The 22,083-nt window shown below is 35.5% G+C and overlaps 2 protein-coding genes across 2 annotated transcripts in view; one reads left to right on the top strand and one right to left on the bottom strand.

Moving 5' to 3' along the window:
- The window catches only part of tinc (transmembrane protein tincar), a 56,263-nt gene extending 51,859 nt beyond the window's left edge, over nt 1-4,404 (top strand). Inside the window, exons 22-25 of the mRNA XM_076410596.1 lie at nt 2,189-2,392; nt 3,566-3,709; nt 3,770-3,993; nt 4,053-4,404. Coding sequence (XP_076266711.1) covers nt 2,189-2,392; nt 3,566-3,709; nt 3,770-3,993; nt 4,053-4,254 — 774 coding nt within the window. The 3' untranslated portion in view covers nt 4,255-4,404. The remainder of the gene's footprint in view (nt 1-2,188; nt 2,393-3,565; nt 3,710-3,769; nt 3,994-4,052) is intronic.
- A 5,272-nt stretch (nt 4,405-9,676) lies between these two features.
- On the bottom strand, nt 9,677-22,052 carry snky (ubiquitin protein ligase sneaky). The gene is made up of 10 exons (XM_076409151.1): nt 21,724-22,052; nt 20,632-20,788; nt 20,296-20,578; nt 16,703-16,928; nt 16,526-16,641; nt 14,103-14,316; nt 10,548-10,837; nt 10,200-10,494; nt 10,005-10,146; nt 9,677-9,945 (listed from the first exon to the last, which is right to left on the bottom strand). Exons 1-10 carry the CDS (start codon nt 21,945-21,947, stop codon nt 9,766-9,768), a joined length of 2,127 nt encoding a protein of 708 aa, XP_076265266.1. The 5' UTR covers nt 21,948-22,052; the 3' UTR covers nt 9,677-9,765.
- Nucleotides 22,053-22,083: the final 31 nt, after the last annotated feature.

The raw sequence follows: 22,083 nt of genomic DNA, 5'->3' as shown, positions 1-22,083 counted from the left end.
TACTGCTAACTCAAAAATAGCTTCGCCACCCTATACAAAGCTGTATTTCGTATAAATAATATAGTCTGAATGTGTTTCTAACTCAAAGGTAGTTTTAACTCTGTACATAAAAGTTAATTCAATATTTAACATATTATCTGAGTATACTACTAACTCAAAAATACTTTCAATATCTTAAATAGTATTTAATATCATATTAAACATATTGTCCGAATATGGTGCTAACTCAACAATAGTTTCAACATCTTAAACAGCACTTATTTTAATAATAATCATATTGTTTGAATATACTGCTAACTCAAAAATAGCTTCGCCACCCTATACAAAGCTGTATTTCGTATAAATAATATAGTCTGAATGTGTTTCTAACTCAAAAGTAGTTGTAACTCTGTACATAAAAGTTAATTCAATATTTAACATATTATCTGAGTATACTGCCTACTCAAAAATACTGTCAATATCTTAAATAGTATTTAATATCATATTAAACCTATTGTCCGAATATGGTGCTAACTCAACAATAGTTTCAACATCTTAAACAGCACTTATTTTAATAATAATCATATTGTTTGAATATACTGCTAACTCAAAAATAGCTTCGCCACCCTATACAAAGCTGTATTTCGTATAAATAATGTAGTCTGAATGTATTTCTAACTCAAAAGTAGTTTTAACTCTCTACATAAAAGTAAATTCAATATTTAACATATTATCTGAGTATACTGCCTCCTCAAAAATACTTTCAATATCTTAAATAGTATTTAATATCATATTAAACCTATTGTCTGAATATGGTGCTAACTCAACAATAGTTTCAACATCTTAAACAGCACTTATTTTAATAATAATCATATTGTTTGAATATACTGCTAACTCAAAAATAGCTTCGCCACCCTATACAAAGCTGTATTTCGTATAAATAATATAGTCTGAATGTGTTTCTAACTCAAATGTAGTTTTAACTCTGTACATAAAAGTTAATTCAATATTTAACATATTATCTGAGTATACTGCCTACTCAAAAATACTTTCAATATCTTAAATAGTATTTAATATCATATTAAACATATTGTCCGAATATGGTGCTAACTCAACAATAGTTTCAACATCTTAAACAGCACTTATTTTAATAATAATCATATTGTTTGAATATACTGCTAACTCAAAAATAGCTTCGCCACCCTATACAAAGCTGTATTTCGTATAAATAATATAGTCTGAATGTGTTTCTAACTCAAAAGTAGTTGTAACTCTGTACATAAAAGTTAATTCAATATTTAACATATTATCTGAGTATACTGCCTACTCAAAAATACTGTCAATATCTTAAATAGTATTTAATATCATATTAAACCTATTGTCCGAATATGGTGCTAACTCAACAATAGTTTCAACATCTTAAACAGCACTTATTTTAATAATAATCATATTGTTTGTATATACTGCAACTTTTGAATAACTCAAGCTTTGTATTAAATTTGCATGAATGTACTGCTAACTCAAAAATAACGTCGTCACCTTACACAAAGCTGAATTTCGTTATTTATTTTTAATAATAAACAAATTGCTTGAAAGTACTGCTAACTCAAATATAGTTTTAAGATATTATCTGTATTTACAGCTAACTCAAAAATAATTTTACGTATTAAATTAAAAATTAAGTTTTGATGAAAAAATATTAAACATTATACAAACTCACAATTGCTTCACAAAACAACATGGCTGCCGTCGTCAATTAAAACAAGTTGGATTCAATTTTATTTCTCCTTATTCTGCTTTATTTCAATTCTAAATACTACAAAAAATCGAAATGAAATAAACAAAGTATTTTTATGTGAAATAATTGGAACGTTTTCGTGTTTCTGTATTACGGTTTAATGAGATTATGTATATAATCAATTGTAAAACACACATTCTATCAACATTACCTCTGAAACCATAATCCTATTACGCGAGACTAAACAACAAACAGATCGGAATCAGTTCCCTCTCCCCTTCCCAGCTCCCCCTCGATTCAATTAACAGGGAATGGGCGGGTCTCTGACGACAACAGATCCTATCGCGCGTGGACGGTGGTCATTTACATCTCGTCGCATCAGTTAACAACGGAGTTTATGCCTCGGCAAACACATCTTAGCATATACGGTTCGGTTCTTTCACGTTTCGCTGACGCGATATCCTGTTTAAGGCTCAGCAGTCGTCGGGAAGTTCTCGTCTGCTTCGTCGCACCGATTCCGGTATAATGGCCCACGAGGAGCTGCCAGGAAGATCGGATTCTCTAAGTACCGAGTGCTCCGTCTCGCCACCCGAACCTCCAGGTAGCAGTCACAGTGAATCCTCCAGCGGAGTTCACTCCAATGACAGTACCGACCCACCATCAGTCATCAAGCAGGTAAAAAGTATAACCCGTTCAATAAAACAGTAAACTTGCGTCATCTAATTGATTATCCAAGTTCTCTAAATAAAATAATGAAACAAAAATATTATCAAATATAATTTACTTTAACGTTATAGTACATCTAATGCGTATACTAACGAAGGACTTAAACTACAATTAATTATACAGTCATAATAGTTTAGGGATGTGATTTATTATATTTACATTGAACTCTTTTGCATACCACCTATGAAGTAGAGTTCTAGGATCGTTCTTTTATGTTGTGATATCCCCTGGAAACTTTGTCCACCAATTAACAATTGTAAGTGTGTGTATAAGTGTATAAGTAATATATTTTACTTTATTTTTATTTAGTGGGTTATCTTTACATCATTTCAATCTTGTATTACAGTGTATAACAGTTTATGAAAGTATGTTCTACATCCCTCAAAGAGCTGCATATATCCAAGCTTTCTATGGACACTTTTCCGACTAACACTTTCCTCTGAAATAATTGCATTAAATTATGTCTATATTGAAAAAACTGCTCACTGTTTCTATACATTTCATAAATTCCATCTCTGATAGAGCTGACATCAAGCTGATCTTGATTTGTCACCTACTTCGATATGAGGATGATTTCTTTTTGGGTCGATCAAGAATATGTTTTTCATTTTTGAGCTTGTGATTCACTTTAGTGACTGTACCCATACTAATATTCAATAAAAACCGCAGCAACATAATATTTAACAGTAAGCATGCTTACCTCTCTAACACATATTATAGTCAAAAGGAGTCTTCAATTATCTCGTTCCTGTTCGAGGTAACTGATTAGGGAGACGCAATCTGCTCTGCTTGGCTTTAGCATTTTCAACCAGAGTAATAATAAGTAGTCATTTGAAATTTAACAAAACAACCAAAACGTTTCCCGATTTATAACCTGTATTTAGACGTTTGATTTCGTATTTTCAGTCGGTTATATGTTCGAGGGTATCAGACAGCTTTGTATCTCTTTTTACCTAGAATAAAATGGGAAGGAAATATTATCTGATTCTAAAACGAAATTAACAAATTACGGCAGGCAATGCATTAAAACTCTTGATGACGTGAGTTCACTGTTATTTTGAATAGACTGTATGAAAATATTGGCGAGAAACTAAGTTTAACTGTTGTTTTGCAATTATCTAGCCCATTTCAAAGCCCGCCGAATGGAAATCATCGGAATCCGAGTCTTGCCCCTCAGCCAACTTGATCAACTTAGATGTGGAGTCTCAACCAGAGAGTACGGTGGTAATAAGAAGAAAGTCAATCAGGCCCAACCCTAATGAAGGGGTACGACCTCGAACAAACGCGATGACAATCTCCTATTAATACCGTACTGTCAATGTCTAGGTACCGGACGCCATTTTGAAGGAAGATCCCTATGGCCGAGCTACCAACATGCGCATGACGTCATTCACCGACCAGAAAGGTTTACTGGGACAGTCCTCATCCGCTACTCTACCCCATTATCCGACACAGCCCAGCGTTCAGAACATGTATCCAAACTGTTCGACCATGCCCTTGCCGCAACATACGTCAGGCAACATTCCTCAGACCATAACCAACGGAAACAGGTACCAAAACAGAGTCTCATGCCATCATCATCTCTTAAACTATCTCTCCAAATTCTCAGCTGCAACGTATATTCAAACCGACAACATTCCACCATACCAACACACTTAAATGGTGTGAAAATAGTCACCAACAACCACAACCCATACTCCAACAGGATCCACAAGACCGGAGACCCATCGGGAACCAAACTGGAACCCATCTACACCAAGATCAACAGAGCAACTAATGAAATTTGCCACTATAGTAGCACCAACTCGTAAAAAGACGTGCCGTGACGCGTTTTGTCGGTTTCATTGGGACGTTTCTGATCAGTTCGAATGGATGAGGTTAGTAGTGTGGAATAGAAGAGGGATTGTCGATTAAATCCATTCAGGCTGATGAAGGGAACCAAACGTACACACACAAACAAATAGTTAAAGATGTTTTTATGAAGCTATTATTTATAGACGTCATAGTTGTACACACTAACTAATAATAAGAAATAATGATAATAATAAAAGTATTATTTATACCAAAGACTATATAAATATAGGCAAATATATCGAGAACAAAACTCATACTAGTATATAGCAACCTCTACGTTTTTCTCTATGATATACGATATGTCTTTCTAATAATCATCTTTAATAAGAGTCATGTTTCAACTGTTCATTCCATTCATCATTTCGTTACGAAAAGCATCATCACAAATCTCACGAGTGCGGTTGGGAATGCATTAATGACATATCAAAAAACAGATACAACATCCAAGAGTTCGTCCATTTTCATCTGATAACGAATTACAAACAAGTTACTATATAAAGCCAAATTAGCAAAATAAAGCTAACTCAAAAATATTTTACTTACTGTTTACTGTTTTTACTTGCTGTTTGTAAACGGACGCCAAAACAACGCTACTAATTCAAGAAATTAGAGCAAATTCAACAACCTAAAATAAATTTAATGTACGTGTTGCTAACTCAAAAAAGTACAAAGTTTCTAGACAAGATTAGCTAAATGAATATTGATATCTAGTCAAATTTAGCCATAAGATCTCACTATTATAGACAAAGCGAATATTAGATAAGCTAAATCAAATTAAAACATATTTCTAATAATTATAGCTGAAATTTTATAGAGCGCGAGCTAGAGCGAATTTCTTTGTTTCAACAAAGTCAAATATATAAATATAGTGTTGTCCAAAACAAAAAAAATATTTTTGAGTCAGCTTATTTTTTGTTCCCTCCAATTTGAACTGATCTACTGCCATAGGTTATATACCTCATTAGCTATAATTAATTCAGTTGCAATATAGCAAAACGATATCATGTTTAAACCTAAATATCTTGATAGTTTAGCTGGTTAGACTAGTTTTTTAGCTAACTCAAAAATATCATCTGGTCGTGGGAAAATGCATTCTCAACGGTATGTAGAGCACGCTCATGTTTTTATTTCACGGCCTACTACGTAAAAAACTCCATAATTATTATAATAAAAAGGTCTAAGCGATTTGTTTCATGAGGAGAAATGTCCTCTTCGTAGAACGAATTTTAAATTATTGCTACATAACTCTGTAATCAATCTGACAATACATTTTGTAGGTTTCACCATAACTTTCTTATACAGCTTAACTTACTTAATCGATTTCTAACCGTATACAATATATATAGTATATATCAGCTTTAGAAAATGTTCTAGCTAAATCCAGCGAAACATATAGGGTGGTGCTACGCTGCCCCTTTTGCACAAATAACATGAACCACCTCCCCCCTCCCCAATCGTAAATCCGCTCTCTACGCACAAGACAAGCCTACTCTAGAACGCCCTGTATGTTTTTGCGGTAACGAAAAAAAGAATATGACAAATAATGCGCAATTAAATATATCAAATAATATACAGTTTTATGTGTAATTGTCAATATACAGGATTTTTTATATTTTTTAAAATCGATATTTAGCCGTAAACACGTCAGATATTGCGATGAGAGATAGAAGAAAAGGGGGAAGCAGCAACTCAATATTGAAGGAAAATGTGGCTTAAAACTTGTATTTTTCAATTGTTCGTTTGCTAACTCATATGCGTGGATTAATTTAGAATTAAAAAACGTCAGTTTGAGTTAGCTTGATTATAATACAGAAACTGGTAATTATTTGGGTTAGCTTGACATTGCCCTTAGCTTAGGTCTTAGCTAGCTATTCTTATTAGCATTGCTTTGGCAATGGAGCAGAATTCTAAAGCATATCCAGCTAAAAGTTGCTAACTCAACTGAGTACCGGCTGCCCAATCATAAACAATTTTAATTAAAATAATAAAATATTGTTATAGCATTACAACTCAATTGTTCAAAGTTAACTCCAAGTTTGAGTTAATCCAGAGTTATTTAATGTAATACTGAGGTAGCTGACTCATACTTCAATATTCAATCAATTTATTATTATGAAGAACTGACATCAAATAAACGAATTCGACATATATAAATTTTGAGTTAGTTTAGCTATGATCTTGTTAGATACGTATACTGCTATAAATATTGAACTAGCTATTTTAAGCTTCAACCAAGTGTATTATGAGTGTTGCTAGTTCAAACTTATTCGAGCTACTATAAAAACAACAGTATTGAGGCTGATTCTCACCCATAATGGAACTATCATAGTTAAAGATAATAATATACCCACCATATCATGTCGTCATTAAATGTAGCGAAATAGTATTAAAACAAGATCGAATACATTTCAGAAGAAAACCATCATTAGTGATAAGAAAAAGTATAACAATAAATAATAATAATAATAACCCTTAGCTTTTGTATGAAATGTATTATTATAAAGAAAATATTTATACTAATATATTTGTAATATTATATGCGTCGCCCACCCCTTAACCAAGGCTATTTGACGTTTGATCGCTACCCAAAAAAAATGAAGACCTGCTCAACACAGACAGTCAATTGTTTCCGCGATAGAACGAATGATGTTAAAGTTGAAGCATGCTGAACACGTTGGTTGTGAAAAAATATACTTGTAATAGCAAAACACAAGAGGTTGTATTACTGTTTTCATTTTGTCTTGGTTCTGTTCAGCCGCGGCGGGCCGGTGAAACTGTATCGCTAGCCTATCCTCACTGACACGGACGTTTTGTTCCCATTTTATACTATTATACGTTAAAATCCTATTAGGTTAGACTTGTATATACCACTATGTTTTGTATGTATGTTTTATACAATTGAATGTTTATTCACGATTAGTTAAAATTACGACTATTGTTTTGATAAACTAAATAAAAAAATTATATAAAGAAAATATTTAGAAGGGAGAAAGATCCTGATTTTTTTGCAAGCTTTGTTATAAATATATATTTAAAAAGACTCTTAGTTAGATTGAACGCTATACCGACCCCTAAGCGCCTCCCCCACCCCTTGACCCCTTATAACGTTCCATAGATATCTATAACAAAAATATATCTAGTATAAAGACGATACTCATTTGGGTTGTGTAAGGATTGAGCCTTCTTTCATTTCTAAGACTGAAAAATGTTTTCGTTTCCCCCATCGGTTGTACCCCATGTCTAGTCTTTTGACGTCTTTTTTTTCTCGATGTATACACCACCGGATACAATAGAAAGAAACGTCAAAATTAATATATATGTTTATATGTTTGTTTATTTATGTTTTTGTTGCAGTATGAGAATAAAGTACACTAATTTATAGGGTATTTTTATTTAATATAATATCCCTCCTGTAGTGAAATATGTTAGCCTAAAATTACTAAGTGTATGAAAAAGCTATTGAAGTTTTTTCCCTGAAAAACTTATATAAGGAAACTAAAAAAAAGGTGACATCAACAATAGTAGTAAATAATGAAGAAAAAGCCCTAAAACTGTTAAAAGTATATTTAGAGCAGTGGTGCAGTGCAGCAGAGTCTCCAAGAAATAATGTTAATCTTCTTCCTCTATATATCAATAGGCTTAGAGCAAATTATGTCTCCCTTTTTGAGAAAAGGGGGGACTGTAGTGTAATATGCGCTACAAATAAATAAATTCCAATAAAACGAAATGCGCCCAAATCGAGCAACTAGGAATAACCGACAGATCAGTGAGGAAATACATATAGAAATATTTTAGGTTCTGGCCGACGCCCTGCCAGTTCCTACGCTTAACAGGTCATTTGAAAAGTCTACCATAGCACCCGTTCTTCCCAGCGAGCATTCGTTTGAGATCTGATAACAGGAAGTAGTCACTGGGGGCAAGATCTGGAGAATACGGTGGATAAGGAAGCAATTTGAAGCCCAATTCATGGATTTTTGCCATCATTTCCACTGACTTGTGACACGGTGCATTGTCTTGGTGAAGCAGTACTTTCTTTTTCTTCAAATGCCGCCGTTTTTCGGCGATTTCGTACTTCAAACGGGCCAATAACGCTATGTAATAGTCGCTGTTGATGGTCCTTCCTTTTTCAAGGTAGTCAAAGAAAATTATTCCATGCGTATCCCAAAATACGGACGCCATAACCTTGCCAGCCGACTGGTGCGTTTTCCCACGCTTTGGAGCAGGTTCATCGTGTGCAGTCCACTCGGATGTCTGTAGATTGGACTTAGGAGTGAAATGATGGAGCCATGTTTCATCCATTGTCACATATCGATGCAAAAATTCGGGTTTATTATGCCTGATAACTTCAAACACTGCTCCGAATCATCAACTCGTCGTTGTGTTTGCTCAAAAGTGAGTTCGCGCGGTACCCACTTTGCATAGAGCTTTCTCATACCCAAAGATTTGTGAATTATATGATGTGCACGTTCAGTTGATATATTTAGAGTGTCTGCTATTTCATTCAATTTCAATTTACGGTCATTCAAAATCATTTTGCGAATTTTTTAAATGTTTTCGTCGGTAACAACCTTTTTTGGGGGTCCACTGCGTTTACCGTCTTTGATGTTCATTTCACCACGTCTAAACTTAGCATATCAATCCTTGATGGTTGATTTTCCCGGGGCAGTGTCCAGAAATTTGGCATCAAGCCAAGTTTTTGCTTCAACTGTATTTTCTCCTTTCAAAAAGCAATATTTTATCAACACGCATAATTCCTTTTTATCCAATTTTTTCACAATAACAAAAATTGCTTCACTCAAAATGCTATAATTCACAAACTAATGATCCGACAGCTGTCAAATTTATAAACGCATCTTTTGAGGGTTAGCGTTAACTAAACGCATAGATTTAATTCTAGTAGCGCCATCTATGTGTCAGGCCGGGGACTTTTCAATTGACCTATTATAGTGTTTGTTAGTTCAAGTAGTTCAGTTTTATTTTAATTTGAGATATACATACTGATGTATTAATCACGTCCTCGCCTTGCTTGTCCAATAATGTAAGTACAGCAGAACAGTAGTTATAAACGAATTTATAGATTAAGATTGTAATACGTACATCTAATTATTATTATTTATCGCATTTAAACCTCCAGAAAAAATTCACTAATCAACTGCCAAGCTGTCTGAAACTTTTTAAAGAATTTGTCCTTCTTTTAGTTTTCGTCCAATAAACATTGAAATTCGTTGTCCTTTTGGTCGGTCAACTGTCAATATTTTTGGTCCTTTATAAATGGAATCTAACAGTTCAATTAAGTTGTTTAAGATGGATTTTCAGCAACAGTAAAATTTTTTGAATGCCTTGCCACCTGGTGAAACTCGTATGAATTTAGATAATAAAAAAAACGAAAATAAGAATTTATTGATCAAGAGACAATATTTAAAACATGAATTAAAGTAAAATAAAAGCTTATCATTATATAATCCCAATTAAAATAAGTCTATTTCATCTTCCTCTTGAGACACTTCATCAGTCTCGCTGTCTATCTTACACACAAGACATTCGTCGCCCATATCTCTCCAACACTCCGTACAGTAAATAAAATGACAGCCTTCGTTGGGACACTCGATAAACGTACTGGCCTTCCTGGGTTCAGGATCCTCGCACATCTAGCAGGAAAGAAAAGGTTGTATTCACCCCAGAAAAAGATAAGCCCTGACGAACTAACTAAACATTTTCTCCTGGCACATTTGAAGAACTGGATCCAGCCGCACTGTTTGGGATGGTTGATGCGCATTATCTGGAATATATTGTAATTCTCTTCCAGCCGTCTTTCTCTCGCCTTCCTCTCGACGTTCTTCTTCATGAACCTGTTGATTTAAATATTCTAGACTGGAGAATCGGCTGAGTATACTTGGAATACTTGAAGAATCCCTTTCTTCTTTTCAGGGTCTCGTTGTACAAGAAGAGGATGCGTTTCTTCTCACGCTTTCTGAAGAAATAGGCGCAGATCAGGCGACGACACCTGTTGGTGTAGGCCTGAATCCACATCATGGACCACACGAGGAAATAAGTGCCGTAGATTTTCAACAAATATTTTCTGGAGAGAAAATGAGGATTGGGCAGACACTGTTCGTTGCTCCTCACCATTCTGATACGTTTCTTCACGTTGAAACCCTTCACCAGGGATCGGAGGATTGAAGCGATCATCCCGGTGCCTTGCAAATTAAAATATATTAACAAATACCGTCGAATATCTGCAAAAGGTCACCTTTTATATCGAGTAGGAGGTCGTGCTGACCAGTCGTGAGGTACTCGATCTTGGCGTGTCTCCTGACTAAATCGAGGGCCTCATAGAACAACCGGTCCAGGAGAATGAACGTGGTGGCCGTCATCATCTCTAGAAGCAAGAAGAACGTCTCCTTTTTCAGTTGTTCCCTTTCGGTCTTCAGAGGTTTCAAAGTGACTGGATCTACCAGTTTCTTCCTTTCGATTTTCTTCAATGGTAACAGGGGGATCTTGTCGGAGGCTTTCCTTCTGGCATCGATCTTACGGAAATATCTGTGAAGGATTTTGGTGAGCGGTCGAGATTAATAAAAAGACGACATGTATAGTCTATTCAAAATAACAGCGAACTTACGTCATCATGATGTCGAATGTATTCATCTTAAAACGAGACAGTATATTCCTTCTCATTTCATTCTGGTAAAAAAGAGATACAATGCTGTTTGACTCGAGCGAAAATGTAACCGAATTAGCCTATAAAATTTTCCCGATTGTTTGACTTTACATAGCTTCTAACAGAATACAATTTTTAAAGACATATAATAACTTCAAAAAACTTATTATTTCAATTTGTGTATTTATATGAGACATGAATATTTCAGTATCGATATCCATGGATATTTCAATATACCCAACTCATGTCACTCATGGCAAGATTATAATAAAAATAGTGTACAGACAACAAAAGTTGACGAAAGAAGTAGAAGTTAAAAGTTTACCATAGAAAAATGAGTTATGGCATGTTTTTGCTCTGGTTTTAAAAACAGCTGTTAGAGAACTTGGAGGAACCATCAGCTATTGTGTTTAATTACAAGAATTCAATACAAAACGTACATTGCATTTTGAAGATACCATGTTAAAGAGTGAACTATTTCAAATTGTTACTCGGTAAATATGTTTATGTTATATTCTTTATTTATTCAGAGAAAATATTTAATGTAGATCATATGGCTAAACAATTTGACCACATAGTCTGTTACGTCTTCTCATCACTGCATATGGGGTGTGGCAAAAAATTACTACATTGGATATGCAGACAGAAAAGGATATACAAACAAGAACTGTTTGTATATATGGAAAGAAGCATTGTCTACAATAACATCTTTGGTTTGGATAGACTCCATCAGACACATAGAGTGAGATTATGGGTGGTAAGGATGATATGTGTGATAAGATAACTAAAGGTGACTATATAATTAATATAGAATAATTGTGGAACATCGTATTGTAGAATGTGAATAATTTATGTGCATAGATATGTGGGTAATTGTTTAGAATATACATGAGCATTTGGTTAGAAAAATTAATAGTACATATTTTGCAGAAATGGTAAATGCATTAGGTAAATATGCTAATGAAAGTAATATACATTACTTGGATATATAATTGTTAATAGGTGAATTAGGACTCCAGATGATACCACTACATAAAAAACGGTGTGGAAAAGAGTTAATATAATTGTAGGAATATTCATCTTGTGTGGTTGTCGACGCGATTGTTTATCGCAACACTCACTACTATTTTTGTAGAAGGAATTCGCACGGGAACAGAAAACACTAATGAAATTAAAACTTGTTTATTTCATGTGTTAAATATTACATGTGTTCGACGGGAGGATGAACAGGATATTAGGTTAGGTTAAGGAAGTACGGTAGAGCCATGGAAGTGGTACTGTTACAAGGGGTAGAGAAAACGAGAGAAGAGACGTTTATTTCTTATTTCAGAATGACCAGCTTGAACCAATGGTCTTTTGCGGATGTCGCTTCGGGTTCGGGATAGAGAAGTGTTTTGCGACAGAGACCCTGGGTTACGACTGGGATTGTCGTAGTTGGTTATCTACCGAGGTTTGTGGATGGGTAGGGATTTTATTAAGGTGTTATCGTGTTCTAAGGCGCCAAGGGAGAACCTTACACTGAGAATGTTACATAAACCATGGGGCATTGAGTAACGCGCGGACTTTTTTGGATTGGAACACTTGGACTAGTTCAAGTTGTCTCTCAGAGACGTACCTGTACCACACCTGTGCTCCGAAGAGGCAAAAAGGCCGGACTAGTATTTTATACAGAGTCGCTTTCTGGGGGATTCGGAGTTTACTTTTTCTGCAGAGGAAAGAGAAGAGACGTAGTCGTTGTGGTGACTTATTATTAATATAGAATAATTGTGGAACATCGTATTGTAAAATGTGAATAAATTCTGTGCATAGATATGTGGGTAATTGTTTAGAATATACATGAGTATTTGGTTAGAAAAAATAATAGTAAATATTTTGCAGAAATGGCAAATGCATTAGAAAGAAGAAACTAAGGAGAAATACAATGATATCAAAATGACTCGACAAGGATACACCGCAACGAACGAAACAAACATTAAACGTAAAAAGGTAATAATATGCTAATGAAAGTAAAATATATTACTTGGATATATAATTGTTAATAGGTGAATTAGGACTCCAGATGACACCACTACATAAAAAACGGCGTGGAAAAGAGTTAATGTAATTGTAGGAATGTTCATCTTGTGTGGTTGTCGACGCGATTGTGTATCGGAACACTCACTACTACTATTTTTGTAGAAGGAAGTCGCACGGGAACAGAAAACACTAATTAAATTAAAACTTGTTTATTTCATGTGTTAAATACTACATGTTCGACGGGAGGACGAAGAGGATATTAGGTTAGGTTAAGGAAGTACGGAAGCGCCATGGAAGTGGTACTGTTACAAGGGGTAGAGAAAAAGAAAGAGGAGACGTCTTTTTCTTATTTCATAATGACCAGCTAGAATCAATGGTCTTTTGCAGATGTCGCTTCAGGTTCGGGATAGAGAAGTGTTTTGCGGGCGACAGAGACCCTGGGTTACGACTGGGATTGTTGTAGTTGGTTATCTACCGAGGTTTGTGGATGGGTAGGGATTTTATTAAGGTGTTATCGTGTTCTAAGGCGCCAAGGGAGAACCTTACACTGAGGATGTTACATAAACCATGAGGCATTGAGTAACGCGCGGACTTTTTTGGATTGTCTCTCAGAGACGTACCTGTACCACACCTGTGCTCCGAAGAGGCAGACTGGACGGACTAGTATTTTATACAAAGTCGCTTTCTGGAGGATTGGGAGTTTACTTTTTCTGCAGAGGAAAGAGAAGAGGCGTCGTCGTTGTGGTATTTTATAGCCGAGAACCGCATGGTATCAATCCACTAGCGTTGCCAACCTTTGAACTTAATGCAGATGTAATAGGTGTGGCCTAAGGGGTTGTAGCGGTCGCTACATAATAAAACAACTCTAACCTATAAACTATTTGGGCTCTATGATTAACTTTGGTTTAAGTCTTTCGGTAATAATTAGATGTACTATATTGTTAAAATAAATGATATTTGATAAAATTATTTTTGTTTCATTTTTTGTTTACCTTAGAATTTTGTTATATGTCAAAGCCAAAATTACTAAAACCAAATATCAAGGTTGAAGCGGCAATACTGCGACGATATAACGTCATAAATTTGGATAACGTCAGTTCACTGTTCTATTGAATGAATGGAACTATATACTTGCTGACGTAGATATTATCAAACTCGATGTCGTTCAAATATCGCTCCTGATAGTCCTGGGAGGCGATGATCACTTTCAGGAAGACAAAAGCGATGATCCTCTTGATGATGTTCAGTATCTGGGACAGCACCGTCTTCTTCTTTTTGACCTTGTGTAAGATGGCGACGGCCGTGTCACGAGCGTCGCGTACGTCTCGTAGCTGTTTTATTTTTCCTGAAAGCCGGCGAAGAATTGAAAAACATATTGACTTAGTTTGTCGGTAATTATTTTCCGGTTTTTGTGATTTCGCTGATTCTGACTGGACTGACTTCGCTAACCATACCACTTTATTCCATAACATAACCACTCTATTCTACTAACATTAACCCTAAAAACTAGAGGAGTTACGTTCCGACAAAATAACAGCGTTATAGATTCATAATCTTTTTTAATACCGTGTTTTGGCTTATCAACGATTAAGAGAAATAACGTCCTGGTAAGCCGAAATTGCAGTAGTTATTGGTTGAAGACTCAAAATAAACCCAAAAACAATTACCAGAAATATCGAATATGAACCAAGTCGCAATTTGTGAAGGATTCAAGCGATGAGAAAGATCCAAGACGTGGGGAAATGGGCGCTACATAAATTGAATGACAGGCAATAAGAAAATCGAAAAATCGTCAGTGAAATTCTGCTTCAAAGGTATGAAAGGAAGTCATTTCTGCATCGAATAGTAACGGGTGGTGAAAAAGGATTTATTTCGAAAATCTTAAGCAAAAAATGATGGTTGTTACCTGGCGAAGCTCTTTCCCTTTCGTTCCCAAGGAAAATTCAAAAACAATATGTACATGTTGGAATGTTTATGTTTATTATATTATCTCGTTGTTACTTTCTGAATATCAAAATACGATTAAATATATTTGGGGTTATTACTCTATTCCTTTTTTCACACTGCCAGTTGCCAATTTAAGATTATTTAACAGGTCAATTGAAAAGTCCCGGCCGATTAATGCCAAAATTAGTTTTTTTGTGATAATGTGATTGTGATACACTAATTATAGCGACCCTCCAACTTTGCGACACCATTTTTATAGTACGATTTGCCCTTTGCTTCAAGATAGGCCTCAGTTTCGACGATCACCCCTTCATTCGACAAAAATTTATTCCCAGCATTCTTTTTGGAGTTATGAGAACAGGAAATAGTCTCTGGGGGCCAGACCTGGAGAATACGGTGGATGAGGAAGCTATTTGAAGCCAAATTCATGGATTCTTGCCATCGTCTTCACTGACTTGTGACACGGTGCATTGTCTTGGTGAAGCATCAAATTCTTCCTCAAATGCGGCCATTTTCGGCAATTTCGTCCTTCAAACGGTCCAATAACGCTATGAAATAGTTGCTGTTGATGGTCCTTCCTTTTTCAAGGTAGTCAACTACTCAGACTTTTTCAGACTGTTGCGTTTTCCCACGCTTTGGAGCGGGTTCATCGTGTGCAGTCCACTCCGATGACTGTCAATTGGACTTAGGAGTGGAGCCATGTTTCATCCATTCTCACACATGTCCATTGACGCAAAAACTCGGGTTTATTACGCTTGATCATCTTCAAACACTGCTCCGAATCATCAACTCGTCGTTGTTTTTGGCCAAAAGTGAGCTCGCGCGGCACCCACCTTGTACAGAGCTTTCTCATACCCAAATATTCGTGAATGATATGATATACACGTACAGTTGATATCTTTAGAGTGTCTGCTATTTCATTCAATTTAAATGCACAGTCATTCAAAATCATTTTGTGGATTTTTTAAATGTTTTCGTCGGTAACAACCTCTTTTGGGCGTCCACTGCGTTCATCGTCTTCGGTGCTCATTTCACCACGTCTAAATTTAGCCTACCAATCCTTGATGGTTGATTTTCCTGGGGCAGTGCCCGGTAACTCGACATAAAGCCAAGTTTTTGCTTCAACTGTATTTTTTCCCTTCAAAAAGCAATATTTTATCAACACGCGAAATTCCTCTTTATAAATTTTTTGCACTATAACAAAAGTTGCTTCACTCAAAATGCTACAATTCACAGACTAATAATACGACAGCTGTCAAATATATACACGCATCTTTTGAGGGTTAGGGCTAACTAAAAAATATATGGATTTAATTCTAGTAGCGCCATCTATGCGTCAGGGCGGGGACTTTTCAATTGACCTGTTAAAATGAACTGATCCGTACAGCAAAAAGAATTCGTATATCTCCATCTGTTATAGCTGAATAAAAAACAATCGAAGTGTGCATTTGACTGAAATAGTAATTACTACTTTCAGTCTCCAGTTTTTTAGTATCGATCAGTTCGACTATTTTGCGACTATCGACTGTTTCTACTATTTTCAGTCGATAGTTCCCAACACTACTTAAAATATCTATCAACTTATGTCAATTATATCAGATGTATACCTAATTTATACTGCAGTTTGACATCTTTGAAATTCTTCGACAGGGACGTCCTGGAATGCTTGAGGTAAGTGTACCCCTCTCCGAAACCCGCGTCAATATCTTTAGAAGGATCGCATCTACATTGGAAAGTGATGGTAACAATTTGCGTAAATAACGTTACGTGGAAGGAATCGTCACCTGCTGGTTCCTCCTAGCGCTTCGGCAATGTTACAGACGAAATCCAGCTTCATAGGCCAGCACAACAACCAACCAGCTAACCAAGTGACGGTATCGTAACATTTGTCGTAAGCGCTGGAGAACATTTTCCGACATTTTAAAGCTGCCTTGGCGAACTGATCCAAGCACCGCATTTCCACCTTTTTCAAGTAGTTTTTCTCGTATCTAGCTGCTTCAGATTTCTCACCTAAATTCAATCATAATATTGCAAACTAATAGCTACTGGGTGTAACGGAAAGTGATTAAGAGTTTTCCTAAGAGATGTCGCTATATATCATTTTATTCTACTAACATCAAGTTTCAATACTATACATGTTATATTTTCTGAAAGTAACGCTGTCATAGATTTATACCTCCTTGAAAATGTCAATTTTCGTGAGCATGCTCTAAGATTAAAAACATGCCATGGTTTCAAAAATTCAAAAGTGGTGAAGAACGTTGCGGTAGATCTAAAAAGTTTGAAAACCCGAAACCGCAAGAGTTATTGGATTAAGACCCAACCCAAGCTCAAAACAATTAGCAGATGCGTTAAATGTGGCCCAAGAAATGATTAGCGACCAACTACGAACAATGGGAAAAATCCAAAAATGGGAAAATGGGTGCCACATCAATCGAATGAGAGGCAAACGGAAAATCGAAGAAATCGTCTGTTGTGTGCAGTCCACTCCGATGACTGTTGATTGGACTTAGGAGTGGAGCTATGTTTCATCCATTCTCACACATGTCCATTGACGCAAAAACTCGGGTTTATTACGCTTGATCATCTTCAAACACTGCTCCGAATCATCAGCTCGTCGTTGTTTTTGGTCAAAAGTGAGCTCGCGCGGCACCCACTTTGCACAGAGCTTTTTCATATCCAAATATTCGTGAATGATACGATGTACGCGTTCACTTAATAACTTTAGAGTGTCTGCCATTTCATTCAATTTAAATTTACGGTCATTCAATCCAGTGCCACATCAGTCGAATGACAGGAAAACGGAAAATCGAAGAAATCGTCTGTTAAATATTGCTTCAAAAGTATGATCGGAAGTCATTTCTGCATCGAATAGTGACGGGTGATCATGGTTATCACCTGGCGAAACCGGCCGTTCGACTGGTAATGACTTTTCGGTACACCTGGTAAAAGAAGATATAAAAAGAATAAACTGTATATGAGATATTAAATTGTTTTTAGCTATGTCAGTGAATGAGACCAAAGAACTTCCAATTCTAGCTGCAACGGTGTACTCTTCACAACTCTCACAATATGTGACCGAAAGTTGTTGCACAAGAGGATATATTTATATTATTATCACTGGTCTTTTTTGCGACAATAAGTCGTTCAATTTGTTCAATCAAGTGACGTCGTTAGACATCTGCAGTAACCGTTTAATAGAATTTTAACAGCTTGTCAGATATCACATCTACCAGCTGATCTCATCATATACGGAGCAAAACTTTACGGCCTGGAATATTCGGCTTCGATAGCAATGTGGATGGTTTTCCTGGACTAACTAATACATTTTGCACTTGGGGTAGTAACACTAGATGCATATTTCATTATTGCGTTGTTATAGTAGATTATTATGATTAGTGAATTATAATACACAAACTAAAAGAAGTATATCCAATAAAAAATACAGTTTTTACATATAGACGATCTAGAAACTGTCAGGGATGCCTTGCAACAACCCGATGTTAGAGGAGAGCTAAGGAACATGAGCTGAATTCATTTGAGGAAAACCAGAAATGGGACCTGTAGTCTTAGTTAATTCATCAAAGTTACTTTGTACATACGTCATCTAAATTTGTGACGTCAAAATGTCGCAATGTTGCCGCATCAACTCTGAGTTTTAGTTCAGTTGGGCTTTGATATACAACAAAATTCTAATCAAAATAAAATAATTGAACAAAAATTTTATCAAATATAGTTTATTTTAACATTATAATACATCTAAAAATTACAGTTAATTATACAGAGATAAAAGTTTATAGGTTAGGGCTATAACCTCTTATCACTATTGTATTCAAGAATTTTGCATACCTCTGACAACCGGACGACAATGAGAGCATTCGTTCGAACTAATCAGACAGCATTGTGTCTTTTTTTAACTAGAATAAAATGAGAAGGAAATAGTGTTAGACTCTGAAACGAATTTACAAATTGCGGCAGGCAATTCATTAAACATTTTGATGACGTATGTACAAAAAAACCTTAAATAGACTATAGTTGATATTCCACATAAACAGAGAGTAGTGAAGTGCAAGTAGGTGTTAGCGACAAATCGGTATTTCTTGTTGTATAATGTGTCAATTGAAAGGTCCCCGACTTGACACATAGATGGCGCTACTGGAATTAAATCCATATGTTTTTTAGTTATCCCTAACGCTCAAAAAATGCGTGTATACATTTGACAGCTGTTGGATCATTAGTTTGTAAATTATAGCATATTGAGTGAAGCAACCTTTGTTATTGTGAAAATATGGATAAAAAGGTATTTCGCGTGTTGATAAAATATTGCTTTTTGAAGGAAAAAAATACAGTTGAAGCAAAAACTTGTCTTGATGCCGAGTTTCCGAACACTGACCCAGTAAAATCAACCATGGAGGAGTGGTATGCTAAGTTTAGACGTGGTGAAATGAGCACGGAAGACGGTGAACGCAGTGGACGACCAAAAGAGGTTGTTACCGATGAAAACATTTAAAAAATAAACAAAATGATTTTGAATGACCGTAAATTGAAATTGAATGAAGCAGACACTCTAAAGATATCAACGGAACGTGTACATCATATCATTCACGAATATTTGGGTATGAGAAAGCTCTGTGCAAAGTGGGTGCCGTGCGAGCTCACTTTTGACCAAAAACAAGAACGAGTTGATGATTCGGAGCAGTGTTTGAAGATGATCAAGAGTAATAAACCCGAGTTTTTGCGTCGATATGTGCTAGCAAGGTTATGGCGTTTGTATTTTGGAATGCGCATGGAATAATTTTCAATGACTACCTTGAAAAATGAAAGACCATCAACAGCGACTATTACATAGCGTTATTGGATCGTTTGAAGGAAGAAATCACTGAAAAACGGCCGCATTTGAAGAAAAAGAAAATACTGCTTCACGAAGACAATGTACCTTGTCAAAGTCGGTGAAAACGATGGCACAAATCCATGAATTGGGATTCGAATTGCTTCCTCATCCATCGTATTCTTGATCTCGCTCCCAGCGACTATTTCCTGTTCTCAGATCTCAAAAGAATGCTCGCTGGGAAGAAATTTTAGTCGAATGAATAGGTGATCGCCGAAACTGAGGCCCATTTTGAAGCAAAGGACAAATCGTACTACAAAAATGGTATTGAAAAATTGGAGAATCGCTATAATCCATGTATCACCCTTGAAGGGAATTATGTTGAATAAAAAAACTAATTTTGCCAAAAAAATGTGTTTTACTATGGTAGACCGGGGACTTTTCAATTGACCTGTTACTATGTTGTAAATAAAGTCTAGTCTGTGCGAGAAATTCGACAAAACTGTTTCATATCAACACTTCCGTAAACTCAAAACGCATCTAATAAACCTTTGGTTTGATATTTGTCGTCAACCATCGAGGACGCCTTGCTATCTCCGTTCATCTCGTCCAGATAATCGTTCTCCTCCTTGATCTTCTTCATCTCTTTCTCGTCCTCGATCTCGCCCACCAACGGAGCGGAAACCTCCTTGATGGACCTCAGGGTGTCCTTCACCTCGTTCACTTCCGTCTTCATTCCGAAAATGGCCTCGGTGAACGGCTTAAACATCAGCTCGAAGCGGGTCCTGGTCAAGTTGAAGGTCAGGGAGGCCGTACAGGCGAAAACCCGCACCTGGAAGGGTGTCGATGAAATTGGAGGTGTTTGCTGGATCATCCGCTCTTTACCACTTCCTTGCCGTTCTCAGAAAGGTTCTCCAACGGTCCGGAGATGATGAAAGTTATCACCAAAGCTTTCAAAACACTTCTGCCCACCTTGCCTCCAATGTTGGGGAATGTTAAGAATGTGATGCATCGTACTTGTGACGAAAAAGCATTTCCGAAACTGTAATAACGTCGTTGTTATTTATATTGTGCTTTTATATAAATAATTTATATAATAATGACCTAGAAACTCTATATAATAATCTTAGAACAAAGATCCTAACCTATAAATACCTAGTATTTATTATCATCTGGGAACAAAAACCTTACCTATACATTGTAACAACACCTTAAAAGTACTTTAAAATAAATCAAAATGTGATTCTATAATAGAAATCTTACACTAACAGTAATATTATCATTCTAACCTATATTTTTATTCTATAATAAAATCTTAACTTATAGTCTCGTTTTTTAACTTTAATACACTTGATATAGTCTATCCAAAGTAGCAGTGAACTCACGTCATCAAGATGTATAATGTGTTGCCTGTTGAAGTTTGTAAATACGTTTTAATACCAGCCAATGTTTTCCTTCTCATCTTATACTAGTTGAAAACAGACACATTGCTGTCATGTTGAAAATGCCGAGGCCAAATAAATAGTCAGTCAGTCTACATGGCCTACAGGCCTTGATGTTAGGTCTATTCCTGATTAAGTTTATGAAATGTATAAAAAACAGTGCGAAGTTTTTTTAAGATAAAAATAATATAATACAATTATTTCAGAGATAACTCTTAGTATGAAAAATATTTATAGAAAACTGTATTAGATGTACTATAATGTTAATATAAAATATATTTTATAACATGTTTATTTCATTATTTTATAAATATTAGAGTGTTGTTGAATGCGTAAAATGTCAACGATAAATGCGGCAACATTGCACCGTTTTGACGTTATAAATTGAGATGACCTAAGTTCACTGCTACTTTGGATAGACTATACATAAATAATGCGATAAAAAGTATTTATAAGACCTAACCTGTAAATTGTCACATTACCTTAAAAATAGTTTAAAACAAACCAAAATGTAATTATATGATAGGAAACTTACCCTAACAATAAGCAGATGGTCAGGGTAAGATAAAAAGCCACTTCATCTGTGAAACTTAGATCGGATATTATATACCTGTAAAAAATCAATCCCAGAAGAAATCCAAAGACAAATCCGAATATTTTCTTCAGTACTACGTACTGATTTTCCTCGGTGAAGAATAATTTGTAGGCAAAAGGCACTTTTTTAAAAGAACTTTTAAAAATCCTGTCAAAGTCTTTCATGACTTTTTCGAACAGGAAATAATGAAAATGGAACTATAACCAAAAAACTATTTACAATGATATGAGTAGATCATTTTTGTTTTGGTTATGGAGTGCATTAAACTACTTTTCTCTTATTCAATTATCAGTTAACATA

Source organism: Rhynchophorus ferrugineus, unplaced genomic scaffold (assembly GCF_030347505.1).
Source record: "Rhynchophorus ferrugineus isolate W39M unplaced genomic scaffold, kcgeb_rfMv2 rfM7, whole genome shotgun sequence".
Classification (NCBI taxonomy): domain Eukaryota; kingdom Metazoa; phylum Arthropoda; class Insecta; order Coleoptera; family Curculionidae; genus Rhynchophorus; species Rhynchophorus ferrugineus.
This window is presented reverse-complemented; position numbering and strand designations above follow the sequence as displayed.

What these genes read in the sequence shown, in the direction of transcription:
- snky (XM_076409151.1), bottom strand. Translation starts at nt 21,947, where the DNA reads ATGAAAGACTTTGACAGGATTTTTAAAAGTTCTTTTAAAAAAGTGCCT. An exon ending in CTGAGAACGGCAAGGAAGTG is followed by an intron (nt 20,579 to 20,631) that starts GTAAAGAGCGGA and finishes ACACCCTTCCAG; the next exon opens with GTGCGGGTTTTCGCCTGTAC. An exon ending in GTGCCAGGAGAAAATGTTTA is followed by an intron (nt 9,946 to 10,004) that starts GTTAGTTCGTCA and finishes CTTTCCTGCTAG; the next exon opens with ATGTGCGAGGATCCTGAACC.